Source organism: Prinia subflava, chromosome 3 (genome assembly GCF_021018805.1).
Source record: "Prinia subflava isolate CZ2003 ecotype Zambia chromosome 3, Cam_Psub_1.2, whole genome shotgun sequence".
Classification (NCBI taxonomy): Eukaryota; Metazoa; Chordata; class Aves; order Passeriformes; family Cisticolidae; genus Prinia; species Prinia subflava.
The window spans coordinates 18,243,884-18,265,616 of record NC_086249.1 but is presented as its reverse complement, the minus strand read 5'-3'; the positions used below and the strand labels follow the sequence as shown (position 1 = coordinate 18,265,616).

The window sequence follows — 21,733 nt, the reverse complement described above, 5'->3', positions numbered from 1 at the left end:
TTCTGAGTCATGGGTAACTTTAACTCAAGAATGAAAAACCTGAAGTGCCAACAACAGGTTGTGACCCCTCGCTGAAGTCTCTCAACACCTGAGTACCGGGCAGTGAGCCAATGGTTAAGAGAAGATTTGGCTGGGAATCTGAAGTGTAAAGTTTTACCAAGCATATTGGTGGCAAAAAAGAATGAAAGAGTGAGTGAATAAAAACTCTATTTAGGAGAATTGGTAGGGCTTCTCCAAAGGGAAGTCCTGCGTTATGTTTTTCTCAAGGGGTCAAAAATACTGCAGAGTGTGACTTCAAAGAGTTGCAATAAGTCACTGCCTCAGGCATCCTCTGGGGTTTGTGGGTTCCTCTCTTCAGGAGCCTACGGATGTGACTGCTGCTTTCCCAAGGGTTGGTTCAGCCGGTAGTGAGTCCCAGGGAGAAAAATATGTACACACAGAGGTGACTCAACACAGCTGGCTACACAGACTGCAAGAAGCACTGCTGCCTGCAACCCCACTCACATCTTCCTTTTGTGTCTTTTTTTTTCAAAAGTTTGAAAGATGGATTTGTAATGAGCTCAGGTGTAGCCTGATCCTCCTGGGTTTCATCATGTATGCATGTTTTCATCCCTTAGAAGAGAAACTTTGCCTGATAGATCCCACAGTTAAGCCATTTTACGTCTTTTATTAATCTTGTGTTGTTAATATGCTTTTAATCAAATGACTCCAGTTATCCTAAAAATGTCCTTGTGCGGGTGCTATTCAGGTATGGGCAGAATGCTGTAAGAATTTGGCTACAAATTTTAACACATCAGTCCACTTACTCAGTGATATTGAGGATTATATACCCCAGTCAGCTGGGGAGCACTCAGCTCAACTGGATCATGCCTGTGACACCAGATGCTGCCATCTCTGTGTCCCCAGGGATTCCTTCTTCCTGGTCATTTCCTGGTGCATTTGGAGAGGAGAAGTTCTGCCCTATCTAGATAGTTCTGACAGGGATAAAGAGCTTGCTACGCCTTTTTCTGGCATAGAACTGGGTGCCCCTGTCAGTTTCTGCTGCCTTTTCCTATTCTTTGCGAGAACTTTCTACTTTCCCAGTTTTCCTGTTAGTGAGCTGGGAAAAGTAGATTGCATAATACATTTAAATCCCATGGGTGTGTGTGTTTCCCTCCTTCTGTGCCTCACAGCATGTCTGCAGCACACCTGTCAGAGCTTGCAGACGTTGCTGCAGAAGCAATTAGTAAGAATTCTTTTCTCAAAGACTTGGCTGAAACAAAATTTTAATGATTTTCCTGCAGTTCAGTCTCCATTCCAAACAATTCCCAGAAGCTGTCCCCATATATCTGGGAGGAAAAGCATAAATTTGAGATCTTTGGACAGTTTCTAAGAAGAAAATATTATAATTTTAAAAATTAACTCAATAAAAAAATAATTAAAATGAAGATATTTAAAATAAAGCAAAAAGTGTCCACTAAGTCTAAGCAACAAGAAATTATAAGAGAAATTGGAAAGATTTTCTTAGCAGCCATGTGTGTATATCTTTTATGTATTATGATTATATATGTAATCTCTTTTCTGGAAATAACCCAGACTTATGCAAACTAATCTTAAATGCAGGTTATTCTGGTTCTGCTAGTACAGGATTAGCATTTTATGAACAGTGGTGTATTTCCAGAAGAAGTCAGTACAGCTCAGCAGTCTCTATCAGAGTCCCAGCTCTTCAATGTCATCATAGCCTGTATCTTCAAGAGCAGGGGATGAGGGTCTCTTAGCCTCAGAGGTCCTGTTTCTGGGAGTCCAGTCTGAAAACAGGAAGGGAAGAACACTGAGATAGATAAATGCACCTCCTGTACATATTACCTCTGTGTGGTTGTGCAGCTGCCAGTTGTCTCCTCCAGAAATTAGAACCTTGGATAGGAGTGACTGTGAAAGACCTGAGGAATGCTTAGGTCACTCTGCCTTCTGCTGCGTGTATGCATATCCAAGGATCAAGCTTTATACACAATGTTAAAAAGAATATATTCATGGGCTGTTAAAAAAAATCTCTAATGTCTCTCTAGTTACTTTGAGTCCTATATTTTGATTATTTTTCCACATCTCAAATAGAAGTATTTATCACTACTCCAAGAAGCAGAGTTCAGATCAGAAGGTGTTTCCCAGTTAACCTAGCTGAATCCATCCTCCATGGCCATGGAATGAGATCTAATAAGGACACTTAAGAGACTACAGATGAAGGGAGAAACAGTCAATTGTGTAATTTGAAAAATCCATGTCTAATGATATGTAGTATTTTACTAAGAACAATTTGAAGCTGCATCAGACATTGAGCCCTCTCAAGCCTGTCATGTAGTTGGAGAAAAGGGAAGTATCACATTAGCATCATAAAGGATATCAAAGAAGGATATGCTGTAAGAAATAAGAGCTGGTCCTTCTGCTCTACTTGACACTAGTAAGATCTCAGTACCATGCTGTAAAGAAATACTGTAGAGTTTTGGGTTTGAGCAATTTTTTAAAGATAAAGGCCTACTGACATAGACTGAGTGGAGACATCACGAGCAGAATGTTGTCTACAAGGCCTGAGTAGACAGTTGACTAATTTAGGTTGTAGCTGTCTAGAGAAACAAATTACAAACCAGAACTGGGGACACGTATGTGAACAAACTGTTATCAGTCTTCGGGTACTTAAAAGTCTGTTTGAAAGATGACTGCAACCCTCTGTCTCCATGGTTATTCTAGTAAGAAGTAACAATTTTGATTTGCAGCACTGGAAACTTAGGTTGGGCTGGCCACAGGCAGGAATTTTATTGATGTAAGGAAGGCAGAGCACAGGTGTAGATTAGCTGGCTGTCAGAACAGAACAGCACTGCTCTTCTAGCCTCACCTGTCCATGAATCCTTGTTTCTGCCACTTTCTCCAGGAATCCCAATGATTTCCTGTTCATTCTGCCCAGAAAGAGAAGCATCTCTCGGTCCAGGAGCTTCTGTTGCATCGTCATAACCATCTTCCAGGGCATTTTCAGGCACTGGAGAGGTCTCTGGAACAGTACAGATATTAAGTTCCACTAGGGAAAGCAGTAGCTGACGATCCAGCAACACAGGGCTGTAATACTGACTTGTGTGTATTTAACTGGAATCCATCCCTCAGGGATTGTCAGTGTGCACAGTTTTATTGTATATACATATGCTTATCAATAATACATGTATAAACATGAAAGATATCAAAGCTATCCTGTTTCACTTTTTACCTAGAAATCAATATTCAATCTGAATAAAAGAAAATTATTTAGAATAACTGTCTTCTCCATAAGCACTTCAAAGCAAGTAAGAAAAAGCTTTTAGTTAGTTTTTTTACCTAAAAAAATGTCCATAATGTAAGAAAAGCAGTAGAAAATAAAGACATGGTGCAGAGTCAGGGATATGGGCCATTGAGGTCCAAACCTGCTTGTGCCTTTGGCAGTTGATCTCTTGGACACCAGGCAATTGTTAACAAAGCTTTTTGATCAGCTCTAGGAAAATGCAGTTCTTCTCCAAACACTTGCTCTCCCTCACTTATTTCAAATTATTTGACAAAAACAACCAACAAACCAAATGTACCCCCCAGGCAAACCCCACAGCTAGGAATCTGTGTTTTCTTCAGATCACTTGGATTAAGATCCCTTGATCAGCTCAAATTGTACACCAGTGCTCTTATCTGGAATATGTCTTTCCTCTGTTTTAATTCTCTCCATTTGTCTCAGAAATAAGGCAACAGTTTGCAAGCTTTTATGGTTGCAATGTCTGGGAGCAGCAGTAGCAGTTGTCACATTGTTGGATTCATGTGACTGGATCCTGTGAAGTGTGAGCAGAACTACCAGCAAACATTTATTTTGAATTTCTCATATAGAAAACTAGCACTTCTGTATGAGATTGTATGGCATTCTTTCATCACAAGGGTCGCACAGAGGATTTTGAATTACAAGGAAACATCACTCTAGGACATGAAATGGAAGTCTTAATTACTCATAATGCTTTGGATATTAAAAGATCCTGATTTGGGATCTCTCTCTTTGTACAAACCCTTTCTCACATTACCTTGAGTTGCTCTAGGACCATTTTCTTCCTCACTGTCCGCTCTATAAAACTGTTCCTTTGGTTTTGAGCTCTCTGAATAAGAATCTAGGCAAATAAGTAAGAGCATGATATCAGAATAAACTCTCCTTAAGTGCTAAGACTGCACCATGAGAAAAAGAGCAGGCTACAGTAATAGCATCCAAGTCCAGGATATTCTTTGGCAGTCAGTATTACTTCTGCAAAGCTTACAATGGAATAACCAAGAATCCCTCAGGGGCCCCCATAACACCTCTTGTGGATCATGGGGCAGGCAAGCCACAAAGGGAGAAAAGCAGTCCATGGGAGGAAACCTACAGGGACCTAGCTGCTGTGAGGGAGATGCAAATTATTCTTTTATTTGTCCTTGCTTTAAATAATTGCAGCAAAAGGCTTTTGTTTGTTTGACCTATACTAATCTATGGTGTATGGCTGCAGTGAGGACTGCACAAAACAAATTGCCCCTAGGAGAAGAATTGACAAAGTCCACTGGGCAGGCAACTTCTCTCCTCAAATCCAGGAATTTTAAATTTCTCAGTAGATTTGGGAGCTGCAAAGTATCAGATTGGAGTATCAGAGAGGAGGAGCTTTCCCCTGAGAAAAGCAAGACACACGGACCCGAGAGGAAAGTCACGCCCTGCTTTTCCTTCATCAGGTTGTAATCAATCTCTTCGTAGACAGCCTCCGAGAAGGGGTCGTAGGATAGCTTGAAGCCTGAAAGTAAAAGGTAATGATCACTTTCACAGTCTCTGCTTATACTCAGGCTGGAGCCATGAAAAGGAGCAGTGCCTTACAGTGGTCTGTCTGCATGGCCTGGTTGGTACCTAGAAAGGCACCAAGAGGTGCTGACAAAGGATAAGCACCTCTGGGCTCTTTCACTGCCAGAAAGTGACAAATCTCTGTGTGGCAACAGATGCAGTTCATTTCAGTCACCCATTCCCACTGCCTCTGCAGCCAACTAAACATTTGGGGCCACGTAAAGGAGGCATTTCGTACCAGTCCTGAGAGACCCACCTCTCTGCTGTGCCCTGGCACGTCGGATCTGGCCAGCAAGAATGGCAAGGACCAGGCAGAGGAGGATGCCCAGGATAATGCAGAGGATGACAGGCACTGAAGGTCTCGTACTGCCTGGTGCGGGGCGGCGGGGACGACCTGAATGGAAACAAAGAGGAAATAGGTAGAGAGGAATCATGTGTGCCAAAAGGCACCTCGTCTGCAGCCTCTTGCTGTGCCCACACTAGCAGGGTGAGGCAGGGCACCTGCTGCTCTGTTATGGGTCCTGCCCAAACAGATAAAATTCAGCAGCTCGAGGTGGTGCCAATAAGTGTTCCTTTATGAAAGGTTATGGGAAGTGCTTTCTGATGAGCTGAAATAAACTACTGTATTATCTACTAAGTATCAGAGACATTAAATTGTCATTTGATGGGAAAAAGAAAGGAGAGAGAAAGAATTTACCTGCTCTTGTGGGTGATGCTGTTGTTTCTGTTACACCTGCAAAAGGAAGATGAGTCCAGATTAAGGAAGAAGCAAGTGTGAAAAATAGGGAGATTATCTTCATATAATTTGTGATGTTTTTGCAGTCAAAATTATGAAAGGGCTAGTCACAGGGGAGTACAGCTGGCATAATGCTTCCCTACCCACCTCCTTCCCAGACCTGTGTAATAAAGGACCAGTCACTAACCAGAGCAATTCACAGCAGCATCTTCCTTATGATCACAGTTTTTGCCAAACAAAGGCTTGGCAGGACAGTCCCAAAGAGACAGCTCTGTTCCTTTACAGTGCACCTTCTCCAACCAGATGGGACCAGTCCCTTCCCCAAAGGCAGCTTCACTCAGAGCAGACACAGCAGATCCACAGCCCAGCTGCCTGCACACAACGTTGGCATCTGCTGCGTCCCAGGCGTCATCACAGATTGTTCCCCAGGAACCTTGGTGCCACATCTCCACTCTGCCTGAACATTCACCCTCTCCTCCCATGACTCGTAACTTCTCCCTGTCTGCAAAACACAGAAACGTTCTGTTTTACTGAAACAACAGGAAGGTCCACAGGGACCAATAAGGAAAAAGAAAGAGGTGAAGGTACCTGAACAACTTGTAGAGTTTGGACATTCAGCAAATGCAGCTGGAGATGTTGCCTCCTTTCTTCCTGCAGAATTTAAATAATGAAGTAAATAATTTTATTGTTCTCTGAAAAAGTTTGAGGGAGTATAAAATACCTGAAAATTAACCATCAGGTTAATTATTTCCTGAAATATCTGTATCCCCTGTTTAGTTCTTGGCAATGGCTGTTTGGCTGTTGCTGTGAGTAATAACCTTCCTGATGGTTATACCTTCCTTCTTCTCATGAGACAGCTGCAATCCCTTTCAGGATATCTGAATGTCATGTAGAATTAATTTTTATTATAGTGAATCTATCTATCTATCTAAATAGAAATATTTTTACCCATAGGTGTGAAATACTGTCATAAGAGCAGGCATTACAGATGGACCTTTAGAACTAAACTGATTTGTACACTTGTCCATGGCTATGTGTATACACTGATATGCTTCCTTACATGTAGAAACCTAGACTTGGCTCTAGACCTCTTGGGAAGTCTCATCCTAACTCAGGTCTCACAGACTGACTGTGTGTCATAGATTTTTGCATTACAAAATATGCAATGGCACCATACTATTAGGGAATTCCTTAGGATTTTACTGGGCCACAGCACTCTGTGATAATCTCATAATTTAAATCACTCATTTTAGTCAATGATATAGGCAAAAAACCAGTTGCTGCCATTTTCATGAAACTAGAAATAATGTACACCAGATAACAAGTGAACATAAAGTAATTACTGTGATGCCCATATGTGCCTGCACAGGTTAATGCACATGTCTGGCCATACACGAAAGCATTTCTGATTACCAGTGCAGGTAATGTGGGTCTCTTCGGCTCGGTTACTGCACGACTGCGGATCCCAGGGCTCTGACTGACACTGCCAGAGCGAGCTGTGCTGCGCAGTGCACTCAATGTGGTCCAGCCACGTGGGCCCAGACCCTCTGCCATATCTGAAGTCCGTCTCTATTCTTCCTCCGTCTCCGCAGCCCAGGTGCTTGCACATGGTTGCTGCTGTGAGCTGGGACATGCTGTTGGAACAAACACTCCCCCATGTCCCGTTGTAGAAAACTTCCACGCGTCCGGCACAGTCGTTGCCATTCACCAGCCTCAGAGCCAGGAAATCTGGGAGTGAAGACATAAAAATGGAATTAGTGCCGCAAATTTCTTGTGATGTGTTGCTTTCCTGCCTGTGTAGTAACACTTTTTTTACAGTAGTAACTACCTGTGTTGGTTCTACCCATATTGTGGAGCGTGGATGCTCCAGAGGTTGCAGTCCTTTCAGGGTTTGTACTGGCTCCCACACGGGCCCTAACAGGCTGCACTGCCTACAGGGGTCATCAGTGATTTTTTCCACTTCTCTTTCATTTCTCCTCTCTCTTGCTGCTGCCATTCTGTCTTAAATAGCATCAGAGCCATTATAAACTATTCAGATTGCCTGATGCTGTGGTGCACAGTGGGTTGTTCCCATTGGTTTCGGAGCCAGCTGTACTGACTGTAACAAGCACACAGCCCCGTGCTGTGGAAATCTTTACAAACTCCTCAAATTTGTCCCCCAAATATACCACACCACAGACTTTTGTATGTGTCTGTGTGTGTTTGTGCATAATATGGGCTTCTGTAGATCCTTTGCATCTTGGTAGGACCAAGATCTGCTGACCAACTGTGCTTGTCATCAAGACAGGAAGAGGCTGTCCAAGCAAGTCCCCACTATTCTCAACTTCCATTTTATACAACCCTCCTGTCTGAACCCCCAGGCTCAGCAAAGGGTTTTCCAAACACACCTGAACACAGGACTCCAGCATCCTCTTTGTGTTGGCAGTTGTGCTGGCCCCACGGCCTAGAGGGACACGCCCAGAGATCAGATTCAGCCCCAGTGCAATTCACGTCATCCATCCAGATCTGCCCTGACCCTTCTCCATAGTGAGCAGAGACAAATGCCTCGATGGCATGCCCACATCCAAGCTGTTTGCAAACAACATTGGCATCTGATAGATCCCAGTTATCATCACAGATGGTGCCCCAGATGCCATGATGATAAATCTCTACTCTCCCAGTGCAGCGGTTTGTTCCATTCACCAGCCTCATCTGTCTGCTGCCTGTAGAACAAAACCCAGATGTCAACATGCAACACAACTAGAATGCACAGGTCAGCATAATGACAGCATCTTTAACGCACTTTTAAGACATCATGTTCTTGTTATATCCCAATTCTTCTGCTATGGTTGCTTGGGAAGAAGTTCTGTGAGGCTAAAACTGCATGAAGGGAAAGGCCTACTCCTGCACCAGATGAATGTTTGACTAATTCCTGTGAGACACTGCAAGCAAGAAGTGCCTAATCATACTAAGTATATGCAGAGGTCACCTTATCTTAGGAGACCAGACAACCTGTTTTCTATTTATACTCATTTAGTTAGAGACAGACACTGTTCCTCTTACAGATGGGTTACAAAATCAGAGAAGAGTAGAACAGTTGTAATATTTTGTAGAATAGCTGCAAGTATGTATAGAGATAGAAATGTCACAAAATAGAAGCTATTTAATTCTCAAGTGGCAGTAACAATGCTTTGCAATCATTGACATATTAGTGTTTTTATAGCTTCTGTGTTCTAATAATTCTTTTTTGACTCTGGAAGATAATTCTGTAAGAAATTCAGATGAAGAAAACATTATGTAAATTACACTTGCTTCCATAGCTTTCGTCAAGCTCAGACTCAAGCCAGCTTAAGATCTGTGACACCACAGTGCAATGTGGGCTGGAGAAACCCTCTGAAACATTCTGTACCTTTCACAAGGTGACTCACCTGAACAGATCACACCAACGTCTTCCGACACTCCCGCTGGCACTGTCTGGTAATGGGAGGTGTTGCAGAGCATCAGCTGGGTCTCGTTCCCAGTACACTGGACGCTCCTTAGGCCAACAAGACCCGTGCCCCGCTCAGACTTTGGCAGGTAATAGGCTTTCTCAGCAGTTCCACACTGGAGCTCTCTGCACACCACATGGGCATCCTTAATGTCCCAGTCGTCATCCAGGACTCTGCTCCACACACCACGGAGGGAGACCTCAACTCGCCCATCACAGCGGCTCTCACCCCCTGAGAGTCTGAGGGATTCAGCAAGACCTGGGCGCAAGAGAGTTGGGAAATATATTGACTAACATCTACTTATCTTACTGCAGTAGAAATAACTTGCAGGAAAGCTGTGGAAGACAAATTTCTGTGCTGGTAAAATATTCATTCTCACCACTGGTTAAGGAGACTGCCCCTGTTAAGGCTTTGTTAGCTTTTATGCACAGAAGGGCCTGAAATGGGAAGTGAGAAAGGCTTCCCTACCTCAAAGATTAGATCCTGTCAGTGAGATCACCAGCACTGCTTCAGTCTGAAGCTGCACCACCTAAAAAAGGCCACTCCTGAGTTACCTGAGCAAGTTACAGTGGCTGCTTCCTTGGCTGAACAGGTTGGATTGCCCAAAGTCACTTGAGCACAATCTCTCAGGCAGGACTCTGTCCCTTCACAGTGAAAAGCATCTCTCCATATAGGCCCATTTCCATCCACAAAACCGCCTTCCATCTGGATTGATTTTGCATAGCCACAGTTCAGCTGATGGCAGAGAACACTGGCAGCTTGCAAATTCCAGTGGGAGTGGCAGAGTCTTCCCCACGTGTCTCCATGGCGGATCTCCACTATGCCAGAGCACGTGGTGCCATTCACCAACCTGCCCCCTGGACACCCTGAATGTAAGAGAAAGGGAATATTGGAGTGTTACATTTGCAACTGCTCATGGGCAGGACCTGGAAGTGACTGGGAAATGGGAATGAGTTTTTCTTATCATTCAGCAGTAAAAATTACTTAACTGGGCCATACTCATAACTAGATATTTTCATACTCATAACTAGACTTCAGTGAAGCTTATTTTACTGAGAAAGATGACTAGAACTCAGGATCAGGTCCCACTTAAACTTTTAAAATCAGGGCACTAGTTTTGAGCCTTTGGGTCAACCAGTAGACCTTAATATTTCAGACCAACATCGCCTACAGCTCTGCATCCTTCAACTGCTGGTCCAAGTCCTCACTGAAACCTGGACCAGGAATTCAGTCCCTGCCTCAAGTACAACACAGGTGTAACCATCTCCAGTCTTGTCTCATGCTATGCCTGGCTGTTCTCTCCAGCCAGACCCTAAATCTCTTTGTTTGCTTCAACTTGTGTGGGACTGCTCCTAGGCCCTATAACCAGTACCTTCCTCTGTCCCTTGTGCACATGGATTGTGTCTTGGTGTCAATGACTCTGCCTGTGCTGTGCTTAGCCTCTGTGCCCAGCTCATCCTGGCCTGTGCAGCAGCACTGCTCTTGCTGTTACCTGACACTAGGACCATTTCAGAGAGAGCAGCCTTGTGGGACAGCTGAAGTGGTACTGCTGCCTTGACTCCTGTTGCAGCAGTCAAAAGACAAAGCCTGACTCCACATATTCCCTTTGAATTTTGAGTCCATACTTTTCCTCAAGGAAGGAGCTTTTCAGTTCTCTTCTTAGACCTTTCCACTGCTCACCTGAACATACCACATGAGCCTCCTTTCCAGCAGGGCATTCATTGTGACCTAGAGCACGCACGGGACACTCTCTCAGGAGTGAGCCATACTTCTGGCAGCTGAATGTGCCATTCCAGACGGATCCATTTCCTTCCCCAAAGGACTGTCCACTTGGTATCAGTAGTGCCACTCCACAGTCTAGCTGCTGGCAGAGGATATTGGCAGCTGGTAAATCCCACAGGTAGTCACACAGCGTTCCCCATGTGCCTCCATGAAGAAGCTCTACTCTCCCTGAACATCTTGTACTGCCATTTGCCAGCCTGTACCCACCGTAGCCTGCAGAAAGAATAAAGGAACTTAGCAGTTAATTTTGGGGTTTTGTGCTATTGCATTGAAAACTGTAAGACATCTCTCCCTGTCTGCAAGAAACTAGCACTTATTTAGGTGTCATGTAACTGGAAAGTATCTTAGAACAGGATGCTGATAAGCCAACTCTGAAAAAAACTCTCTATTGTCCATGTTGTAACCTGCACTGTATGACTAAAAGCCTTTTTGACTCTTTAAGTTCAGTGTCTCCTCTTTACTTTGCTCTCTTCTCTCCTCACAAGACTGCTGCTATCTTACAACATCTTTTCTTGCAGGGGCAGTTTCAGCACTGCCTCGCATGTGAGGGACTCAGAGTAGGAGCCACTGGTGTCCCTCTCTCTCCCAGTAGTTGGTCATGTCACATTTCCTGGCAAGCAGAAACTGCAGTGGGGAACTATCAGCTTTCATCCATGCCCCAGAGCAAGGCTCTGAACACCACAGGCCACAATCATCAGCATACTGACAATAAATTAAGAGAGGCTTGGATGGCACTGTGATGTCCTGCTGCCAGCCCCATGCAGTCCCTCTGTGTTCTCACACTGTTGCTTTCTACCTTTACCTTGTCCTTGCATTGTACCCCTAATGAGCCCAGGATTTCAGCTCTGAGCTAAGACTCTTGCAAGATAGAGACAGGAGCCAAGGCCAAGGTTAGATGCCTTAACTGAGGTGTTTGGCTGCCACTGGTCACAGTGTCCAAGGCAGTATTGAAACAGACTGAAGCCTTTGGGCAGGAAACAGACACAAACTCCAGCCCTTTTCAAGGCTTGTTTTGTGTTAGACTGTTGGCAGCAGCTCTGCCCCAGGTTTAGTTTACCCCTTTAGAATTGTGGCCTCAGGAAAAAGTTGTGTTTGTTAGGCCTAATCTTCACTTTTTCAATGGCTGGCAATACACAGCTGTACAATTCAGAGTTCACAGCAGCCATGACTGTATGGAGTTCTTAAGTAATGTTACCTTCCAGTCACAATGAAAGTCATCTAGGCCTCTGACCACTCTTTTTTCCCTTTTTTTTAAGTAATTACACTTGTAACTTGTGCCTCCTTCAACCTTTTGGAGATATGGTACCTCTTCCAGTTTTATAATTAACTGAACTGCCAGGGATTAACATACACATTGGCACCACAGGAAATAAATTAATGTCTCAATATTTCTCCTTGTCTGCTCTGGCCATTTTTCCTTTTATTTATCAGAGAATGATGAGTAGAGCCTTCTTAGGACTGTTGAGTGCATATTTCTAAAGACATAAAAGAAATAGCAGCCCTTTTGATATCTGTGTGTGGTAGTGAAGTGATCAGAACAGCCCATGTTAGATGCAGACTCTCGGTAGAGGGCATGAGACACTGTGGGGCTGCTCTCTGTTATTTTCTGGATCCCCTTGAATGGCTCAAGGCATGGTAGGGGATGCATCCAAGGATCCCGAGGGCCACAGAACTGAACAGATGCTCTGAACTGTGGGTTAACAGGAAGAAGGCATACAGGACATGGGTGAATTATGTCCATCAGTCCAAAGTCTCACCTGAACACACAACAGTGGCATCATGAGAGCATGTGTCAGTCCGGTGTATGCTCCTGGGACAGTCCGCAAGGTGAGTCTCGTTCCCTACACAGTGGAACTCCTCTTGCCAGAGCAGTTCATGTCTGTCTCGAAAGTGAGTTCCTCTCAAGGCATCCACAGCCTGGCCACACTCTAACTCATTACATACGACAGAGGCAGTTTTGAAATCAATATGTGAGAAACAGACGGTTGCCCAAGTTTCTTCTTGCTTTACTTCCAGCTGCCCTGAGCAGGAAGTGTCCCCTCCAGTCAGACGCAGGTCAGAGAAGCCTGGAAAAAACCAAAAAACCAAGAGAAATCCAGCATCAAGGGTTGGTTGTACTGACCTATTTTCATAACTCCTGTACCTTAATGGGCAAGACATATTTCACTTCTCTGGGGACCATGGATACTTTTGAGTTGTGACTGGGGCAATTCCCGTGTAGCTCTGATAAAAAAGCAAATGGTGTATGAGATTGCTTATTGCTCAGTATGTGAAAATACTAAATCCTTGGGAAAGGAGGAAGCTTTGAACATCTGCCAGTGACTGAGAAGTAGAAATCCCCAAATAAATAAAGAGACAAATAGCAATTTACTAGTGAGTGTCATTGAGACACAATTATTTTCAATGAACAGGAAGCTGAAGCACTCCAGGAAGAGCAAACAGGAAGTGTTGCACCTAGTTTCAGAAATTGCTAAAAAGACAATCTGGAGACCTACAGGCTGACCAGCCTCACTGTGGTACTTGAAAAAAATATGGAGTGAGACTTCGAGGAACTCATTTGTGGGCACAAGGAGATGAATGGGGAGAGTCAGCACAGTTTTATCAAGCATATATCAAGCCTGTGGGACCATACTGCTTTCTCTGATTAAAATGGATTTATGAATGAGAGGACAGCAGCACATGTCATTTACCTCACATTTAGCACTGCCATTAACACTGTCTTGCACAATATTCTTATGTCCAAGAACCAGGATTTTACTGTCTGGCTGGAAGGACAACATGGTTAAGCAGCTGATTGAATGGTCAGGCTCAGTCATTAGTGAGTTGCACTCCGCCTAAAGACTGTCAGGAAATGGAATATCACTTGTTGGGTCTTTCCAGGGGCCTGTTCTGCTCAGTGCCTTCTCTTCATGGAGGTGGTGATGGAGTACACTCTTACGGTTTTAGGGGGATGGGGAGATAACCACGAGGGCAGAGCTGACACTCAGAGACATTTAGACAGTCTAGACTAATGGGCTGAACCGGAACCTGAACAGGAACCTTACAAAAAAATCAATAAAATGACAAATGGAAAGTCTTGAAGCTGGGAAGGGAAAAACCTCTTGCAGTGGTTCTTTTTCCAAAGAGTAAAACTATGCACATCTTGCACATGAAGCAGCCAAACAGACATTGGACTTCTTTTGCCATTTCAGACTGTTCTGTCTTAGCTTACCTGAAGATCTGGAGAAGAAGGGCAGTTGTATGACATTGCATTTTCTTGCTTCTCTACCTACACCTGCTGTTTTTTGCCCCCATTCCCAGTCAAAGACAGTTCAGTACTGCTCTCCTGTTGCCTGGGAGAGCTGTGGTAGAAAAAATAGTCCCCCCCCTTTTTTTTTTTTTTTCTCTGCTCTGTCGTTTAATATGCTCATTTTATGTCACTGCTGTGCTCAGGAAAAGTCAGCTTGCATTCACAGTCAGAATTAATGCTGGAGCAACTTTCTTTGGATGAGTAGAGGGAGTACTTGGCTTTATCCAACTAGGACAAGGTTGGATCCCAGGCTCATATCTTTTTTCTGTTATACAAGATTGGATCACTTCTTACCTGAGCAGATCACGCCAATATCAAAGTAGTGAGGGCAGGTAAAAGCACCCCATCCTCTGTGTGTGCAGTTCCAGACAGCAGGTTCATCACCTTGGCAATCAACTCGGTACAACCACGTGGGTCCCGTTCCTTCTCCAAAAGGAGCTCGATTAAGGGCCTTAACAGCATATCCACATTGGAGTTGCCTACAGACAACCTCAGCATCCTTCATGGTCCAGTCACCATCACACACAGTTCCCCACTGCTCCTCATGCTTTACTTCCACTCTCCCAGAGCAGGGGCCAGTTCCGTTTGACAGCCTCAATTCATCAGCGCCTTCAAACAGAGTAAGGTTATAGAAAGGACAGAGCTTAATCATGATTATCTATTGCAGATGTTATTGAGATCATCACTGCTCTTAATTCACTCTTACATCAGACTTCTTTGGTTCACCTTTCCAAACAGCCCATCTTAAAGACCATATTTTTTGCAGAGTAGTCTGTATTTACAAGTTTGAGCTAACTGCACTGCTAAAATGTAAATTATTTCTAACGTCAGGCAGTTTCTCTTTTACTGACTTATCAGGGCTGGGAAATGCTGAGTAATGTCTTTGCTTTGTGATTCACAAAGCCTACCACAATAAACACTGGCAAGTGGAGTGGATGAGGGGATTGCCTGTCAGAGTGTGATTGCTACAGTAGATCAAGCTTCATTATCCTGTGAGCTAATTGGCCTGGAAGCCAAGTTTGCGTGTGTCTGTGGGAGTGAGGTAACTGGAGGAGCTGGCTACCAGAGGGACCAGAGGGGCCAAGCCAGCTACTGGAGAGGTGTTCAGGTCTGGGGTTCTACTTGAAGACTCAGCTCAAAGTTGGCTATCTGGGCTGCAGGGGCACATTGCCGGCTCATGTCCAATTTGTCCCCACCAGTATCCCCAAGTCCTCCTCCATGGGGCTGGTCTCAAGCTGTGCATCCTCCAGTCTGTGCTGATCCTGATGGTTGTCCTGAGCCATGTACTTGCACTTGGTCTTGTTGAACATCATGGGATGAGGCTCATTTTTCAAGCCTGTCAAGATTCCTCTGGATAGCATTCCTTTCCTCAATGGCTGCACCACTGAGCTTGGTGTCCTCTGCAAACTTGCCAAGGGTGAATTCAATCCCACTACCAGTGTCAATAATAAGGATTTTGAACAGTTCCCATCCCCTGAGGGACACCACCACTTGTTACTGAGCTCTATTTGGGCATCGAGCCATTGACTGTAACTCTTTGGATGCATGCATCCAGCCAGTTTCTTATCCATTGAATAGTCCATCCATCAAACCCAGATATGTCCAAGTTAATGACAAGACTGTTGTGTGGGGCCGTGTCAAAGGCCTTACAGAAGTTAAGATGGATCATTGTAAGGCCACTGGTGCTGTTCATGTCTGTGTCACGTGTGTCACATGTCGCATGTTTCCGTCTGTGTGGGCAGCCACGTACAGCTGTGGTGTGTGTGGGTATGTGTTTACGTGAGTGTTACATGTGTGTGACTGTTTGGACTAAAAGTTAGCCTCACTATCACTGGATCAAAGTCACTGCTGTTTGAAGCAGGAAAGAGGATACCCATGAAATGTGAAAATCATATGGTAGAAAATCACATGCAGGACTGTTGTATTCACAGGTTAAGGACAAACTACAAGGTAAATGTGCAACAGAAACAGGAAGAATTTGGCCACTGCATCTGACTTTTGTCTTCAGTTTGATCAGGTTTGCATTTCAGCACGTTATGGAACAGGTAAATCCCTGAAGAGGGCTGGCAGCTTCTTTTGGGCCTGGGGGATTATTGAGATTGACCACATAGCTAAAGGAGGTTTGCAGGATGTCACATAAGAAGCCTAATAACTTTGTTCACAGATTTTTACTGTTTTAAGACCTGACACATGATGAAATATTAAAGCAAACATTTACAGGACAGGTTTGATCCAATTGTCAATGTCCTGAATCCTTAATGGCCTTGTCCTTCCCCGCCATTTAAGCAGAGACCTGGACCTTCTCTCACTGCCTGTGTTATGTGGGAGGTGCCTCTGCGTTCCACTCTGGCACAGCCGTGCCATGGGCCCTGTTAATCTGCACTCACAGCCACAGTGACCAGGTGCCAAGAGAAACCTGCAGTACTCATCCAGATCCAGCACTGGGCACTGATGTGGGTGGAAAGCAGTGCAGCTGTGCAAATCTTGCAAACAGACCAGGAAGATCATCTATCAATGATGGCATATGATAAGTGACAAAAGATAACTTGCATTAAGAGCCTTGGGTTTTCCTGTAAGATTTTTTTCAAATAGTCCTTTATATAAAATATTGTCTTCCCTCTCTTCCTCAGAAGAGAGAGGTGTTTCTACATATCACACATTTTGCTGTCATCTGAAATTGTGAATTGAGAATATTTAATTTTTCTTTGCATTTGGAAACAAATCTAATTCTTCTCTCTACTCACTGCAAGTGTGTCAGTCTTAACCCATGAGTTGGTGCTAGTGCAGCCATTTCTTTCCAAAACTAACCATTGTTTCATTTCTTATTGCAGAATAAACTGCTAGCAGTAGTCAATTGGAAGGCAGTTTTTCCATCTTCATGTGGTCTGTAGCTGCTTCATCAGACACAGACAATGTGGCTTTGACACATGATCACCTCTCATACACAGGCAAAGGCTTCACCTCCTTGCTAACACTGCTGGATTTCCTCACAATTTCCTGCCTATCATTTAAATTTGGAAACAAACAAACAAGGTGGTTATTCAAGTGACTGACAACTGGTAGCTTCCAAAACCTATTTTTTTCTGCAAAATATCTTCAAGTCTCCTGAGTAAGAAAGTCACATGCATAGCACAATCCTCAGGAAACTACAAAACCATTTTGTGCCTGCAACATGTTGTCTCAGAGGGAGCATAATCTTTCTGTAATAAGTTTTACAAGTCTCTAGAAAGATATTCTGGAGAACAACCCTCAGGTTATTTGAAGAACATAGTCCAAAAAAGAGTTTTCACAGCTATAACATTTATACAGTTAAAAGAGAAATTATTTCTAAGAGAAGTAGAATTCCTAATACGTTTTTAAAGGAACCTGATAACCAGTTTCTATTAGCCATATCCAGGAGCAAAACAAACAGCTCTTCACTCAACTGTATGACCTTTGTGCACTTGAATTTTTGAATAATTGTACATCTGATGTTTTCAACATGTAACAGCATGCAAGACTGGATGAAGAGGTAGGCATAACCCAACTGACAGATTGAAATATTTGGTAATAAATGCTATCATTTGCTGTAATAGCTCTTCTCTGAATTTTTTATGATACGTACAGATACAATTTTGTATTTTCTCACATGCCACATCATGTCCCAGAAGTACCTTCTCTCAATTCAGTAGTTTGTTCTGCTTGGTTGAGAAGGCACGAGATTTTTGCTTGCTCCACCTGAAAACCCAACTCTTCTCATAGGCAAAGGATGAGAGTGCACCATGCATTCCTGTGCCCAGGCCCTCAGAGGATTTTTCAGCCCAGGCCTGCTGCCTCAGGGGCAGATTGCCAGCTCACTCTCCAAGGGTTGTGACTCCTGCACAGTGCTCTGTGCGAGGGGAACATCAGAACTCCTGCAGCAGCATGGAGAGTGCAAGTGCTGCCAGAGCAGAGCAGAGAGTGGTAGGTCCTGATGAAGGTGTCATTGTAAAGCTACTCTTGTCTGCATCTTCCAGTTAGTCTGTTACTGTTCCCTGATGTTAACAAGGAGCTGGCAGAAAACTCACTCTCATTTCTGCAGTACAGCTCAGTTGACATTAAACATCACTACAAAGGTGTCAAAATAAAAAATGCTTCATATTATGAAAATGTATGTCAAAAGTGCCTCGTGTTCCCTGCCATGTGAACCCTGACTGCATCCACACAACCGGTGAGAATCTTCAAGACCAGGGCCATGCTATAGCAGAACATTAACAGTGAAGTTCTGTTCTCGTCATACGGGCATGCGGCACCACCACAATGCCATAATGTCACCTCCATGTGTAGAGAGAAAAAAAATGAGGTTTCCAAAATCTGTCTCTCATCACCAGCATCAAGCATGTGCACATAGCTCCAGAAGAGCAGAGAGACAAATAGTGATAAGCTTCAGATATACAGGAACAACTGAGGAGTTTGTGTTACCCAAACTCCACTGGACACAGGGTAGAGCTACATCATTTTAACTGGTGTTGAACAAAAACCTGGAATTATTAATTCTGTTTACAAAGAGCTCAACAGGAGAGATAAGACAGTGATAAGAATATCCAGCTGGTTTTTAGTACAGCTAAACTGTTACAAAATTTGGACTTGAATTCTTATGAAAATGGCCAGTCACTGATATCTGAGTAAAATAAAAAACTTTTACAAAAGTCTTACCCTTCCTTATCTCAGGATTACCAAGGAGATTGAATCAAAGATAGAAACATACGTAAACACATTTCCATCACTTTGCTTTAGAGGTTGGTAGAAGAATAACATATTTATATTAAATTGGCATACTTTTTTTGTATCTCTGCCCTATGCAAAATAAGACATGTACTTACCCAGGGCAACCTGAATGGAGAGGAGACTCAAGCACAGCACTGGAGCAGAAAGATGCCCTTTTGTTGCCATCCTGACCACAGACAGATGAATCTTCACTTTCCAGGCACTGCCTAGATAAAGCTCTGGCTGTGCATTCCTGTATCTCACAAATGACTACGAAGGAGGAAATATATAGACTCACGTGCTAGTATGAGCTACCTGAAGGAACCAATAGAAATACTGTTCACCTTTTTAGACATTATCGGCAGATTAATCTCCAATCTGAAGGAGCCAAAACCTCCAATAAAATTCAAAAAGTGTACTTGTGACCTTATATGAAGGATGATCGTGCATCTGATGTCATCACTGGAATTGTTTTACTGTGGGACCAGCACTGGTGGCACAGGCAGAGCAGTGTGCAAAGTGATTATTTCTCACCTGACAAAGGAATATGAAAGTGCAAAACACTGGTCATTTATGGATCACTTCAGAAGAAAAAAAGGCAAAGACAATGCCTTTAATTTGTACCTTACCTCATCGGGAGAAATTGTACTCCAATCAACAGAAAGGGTGTTTATCACTAGAGGTGGTTCGGTGAGTTAAAAAATGATACCTTCTCTGTCTTAGGGGCAGGCTTAAGGCTTCCTTATTTGTTCAAAACGTTTTGGGCAGAAGCTCTTAAAAAAATATCTTCCTTAAGATTCAAATTACAGGCCTTCCTGTTTCCTCTGCTGAGTTTCTTTTTGTTTCAGATGACCACTGTCAGTAATTCTACCCCCTCTCTCAATCACTCCAGAATGGCAACCTCAGGGAAATAAAAGCTGCTGTTATTGGAACAGTGGCTACTTGATTCATTCTGATAACTGGAACAAGTTGCAGAATGCTGTTTACCCCAGTCTAAACACATATTTCTCTTTATGACACTGACAGCATCCTCCTTTTGACAGATGGCATCTATCTGCTCTTTATCCAGAATCCCAAATTCAGTAACATCCATGCTGTTCAGTCCTTAGAACACCAATCTTTGCAACCTCTTCCCCTTCTCACTGGGCTTTGCTTGTTCAAGTTCTGTGTAGCTGTGCAGCAGGATAGCCTTGGCTCAGGCTGCTGCAGAAAGAGCAGAGAGGAAGAGCAGAGGGTCTGGCCGGAGGCTGCCTGTTCCTTGCTCAGGAGCTCAGACACTGCCTATGGTCTCTGCTACAGCTGCAGGGCAGCCAGGCTGGGGTCTGGCCATGAACTTTGCTGATACCTGACCCTGATCTGCTGGCTTGACTTTATGGCTTGACCTTGATTTTGTCTGGATTGCCTGGGCTACTGGCTTAACCTTGCTGCTGTTGCTGACCTATTCTGGAGGGGTTTTTTGTTCAGGTACTATGGGACTGCAACTCTTGGTGAGGATCTTTCTTCATGCCTGGTTTGCTGTCAGCTTCAGTTCCTGGCTGACCTTCCCTTGCAGAGCATCCTGCTTCTGCTACCTGATGCAGACTTGTGAAAACCAGAAAGTCTCTGCTACTCCATTGGAAATGTGATCAGGGTGGGGAAGATCCCACTGGATTAGGTGTGCTAATGAGAGATAGGTAAGGTATCCATTATCGTTTCGGTTCCTATACTGAGGTTCAGTGGTTTCACTTAGCACTATTCTTTGCTGATTGTTGTCTATTAACTGAATTCTCACTGACGTTTTAAACCCACTCCAGGAGGGCTTAGGGTAAGATCTGTTTTTCAGTGTACAGACCCATGATGACCAGAGCCTCTTTTATGGGCACTGTGTCCATGTAGCTGGGTACCTGCCAGTGCCCACGGATGGTAGAAGAGACAGCATGAAAAAAAATTACCTCACGTTGTGCTAGAGGAGGTTCAGGTGAGATACTGGGAAAAAATTATTCACTGACAGGGTTGTCAAGCACTGGGACAGACTCCCCAGGAAAGTGGTTGAGTTGCCGTCCACTGATTTATTTCAAAGATACATAGATGAGGCACTTTGGGCCACAGGCCCTTAGGTTTAGTACCAGCTTAATGGTTGGACTTAATGATATTAATATCTTTGCTAAGTAAAATGGTGCTGTGATTCTGAGAAAATCAAGCCGGAAACAGCAGAACAACTCTGAGATATTTTGCTTAAGAAACTGAACACAGTACTTTGCTTAACAAAATGGTGTGCCAGAGTTGGAACAATACAAAGAATGTCTTCAGAGATGATAAGATGAATACACAGTCCATTTTACAGTCACAGGGTAAGGAAGAGACTTCAAAAAATTGTCAGCCTGACAAAACAAACCTTTACTTCTAAATATTTTGAGACAGACAACATGAACAAGGACTATATAATACAAAGAAAAGCATAAAGTTGTTGTGAAGACATTTAAGACTGGATGTCACAAGGGAGTTTCTAACAATGAGGAAAAATAAGGCCCTGGAATTAGCTCCAAGCAAAAATGGTGACAGAAAACTTCTGCAGTAATGACCAAGGTCATAATCACTGAAAAGAACTTTTGGGCATGTTTCATTCAGTTAACACAAGTGTAGATTTGATACCTCCAATGGTCCCCTTAAATCCCTTCTCCATTGTTCAGGAATTACCACGACACACTCTCAGAATAAATCATCCTCTGTCTGCAGATACAAGAGAAGATTGCTGCAGAGCAGACAGAAAGACCTTACTCCATAGTGACCATACAGTATTTTAATCTGGTACTTAACAACCAACTCTGCCCTGAGGATATGCAATATCTCAGACTTCCCTGTACTATCATTAACACAATGCAAAGTAGGCAGGTCAGTGAAGGGACAATAAGCAGGATTAGTGGAAC

General features: G+C 43.6%; 1 protein-coding gene across 1 annotated transcript; it reads right to left on the bottom strand.

Annotated features, from left to right (window-relative positions):
- Positions 1–1,689: 1,689 nt before the first annotated feature.
- LOC134548528 (antigen WC1.1-like) lies at positions 1,690–19,013 on the bottom strand. Its single transcript, XM_063393430.1, has 16 exons — positions 18,944–19,013; positions 14,397–14,711; positions 12,571–12,879; positions 10,712–11,026; positions 9,586–9,897; positions 8,972–9,289; positions 7,952–8,266; positions 6,978–7,292; positions 6,153–6,215; positions 5,752–6,066; positions 5,526–5,561; positions 5,085–5,222; positions 4,689–4,784; positions 4,056–4,127; positions 2,813–3,019; positions 1,690–1,787 (listed from the first exon to the last, which is right to left on the bottom strand). Exons 1-16 carry the CDS (start codon positions 19,011–19,013, stop codon positions 1,690–1,692), a joined length of 3,294 nt encoding a protein of 1,097 aa, XP_063249500.1.
- Positions 19,014–21,733: the final 2,720 nt, after the last annotated feature.

What these genes read in the sequence shown, in the direction of transcription:
- LOC134548528 (XM_063393430.1), bottom strand. Translation starts at nt 19,013, where the DNA reads ATGGCAACAAAAGGGCATCTTTCTGCTCCAGTGCTGTGCTTGAGTCTC. An exon ending in CGTTGGTGTGATCTGTTCAG is followed by an intron (nt 8,267 to 8,971) that starts GTGAGTCACCTT and finishes TTTGTTCTACAG; the next exon opens with GCAGCAGACAGATGAGGCTG. An exon ending in TGCTGCTGTGAATTGCTCTG is followed by an intron (nt 5,562 to 5,751) that starts GTTAGTGACTGG and finishes TTCCTTTTGCAG; the next exon opens with GTGTAACAGAAACAACAGCA.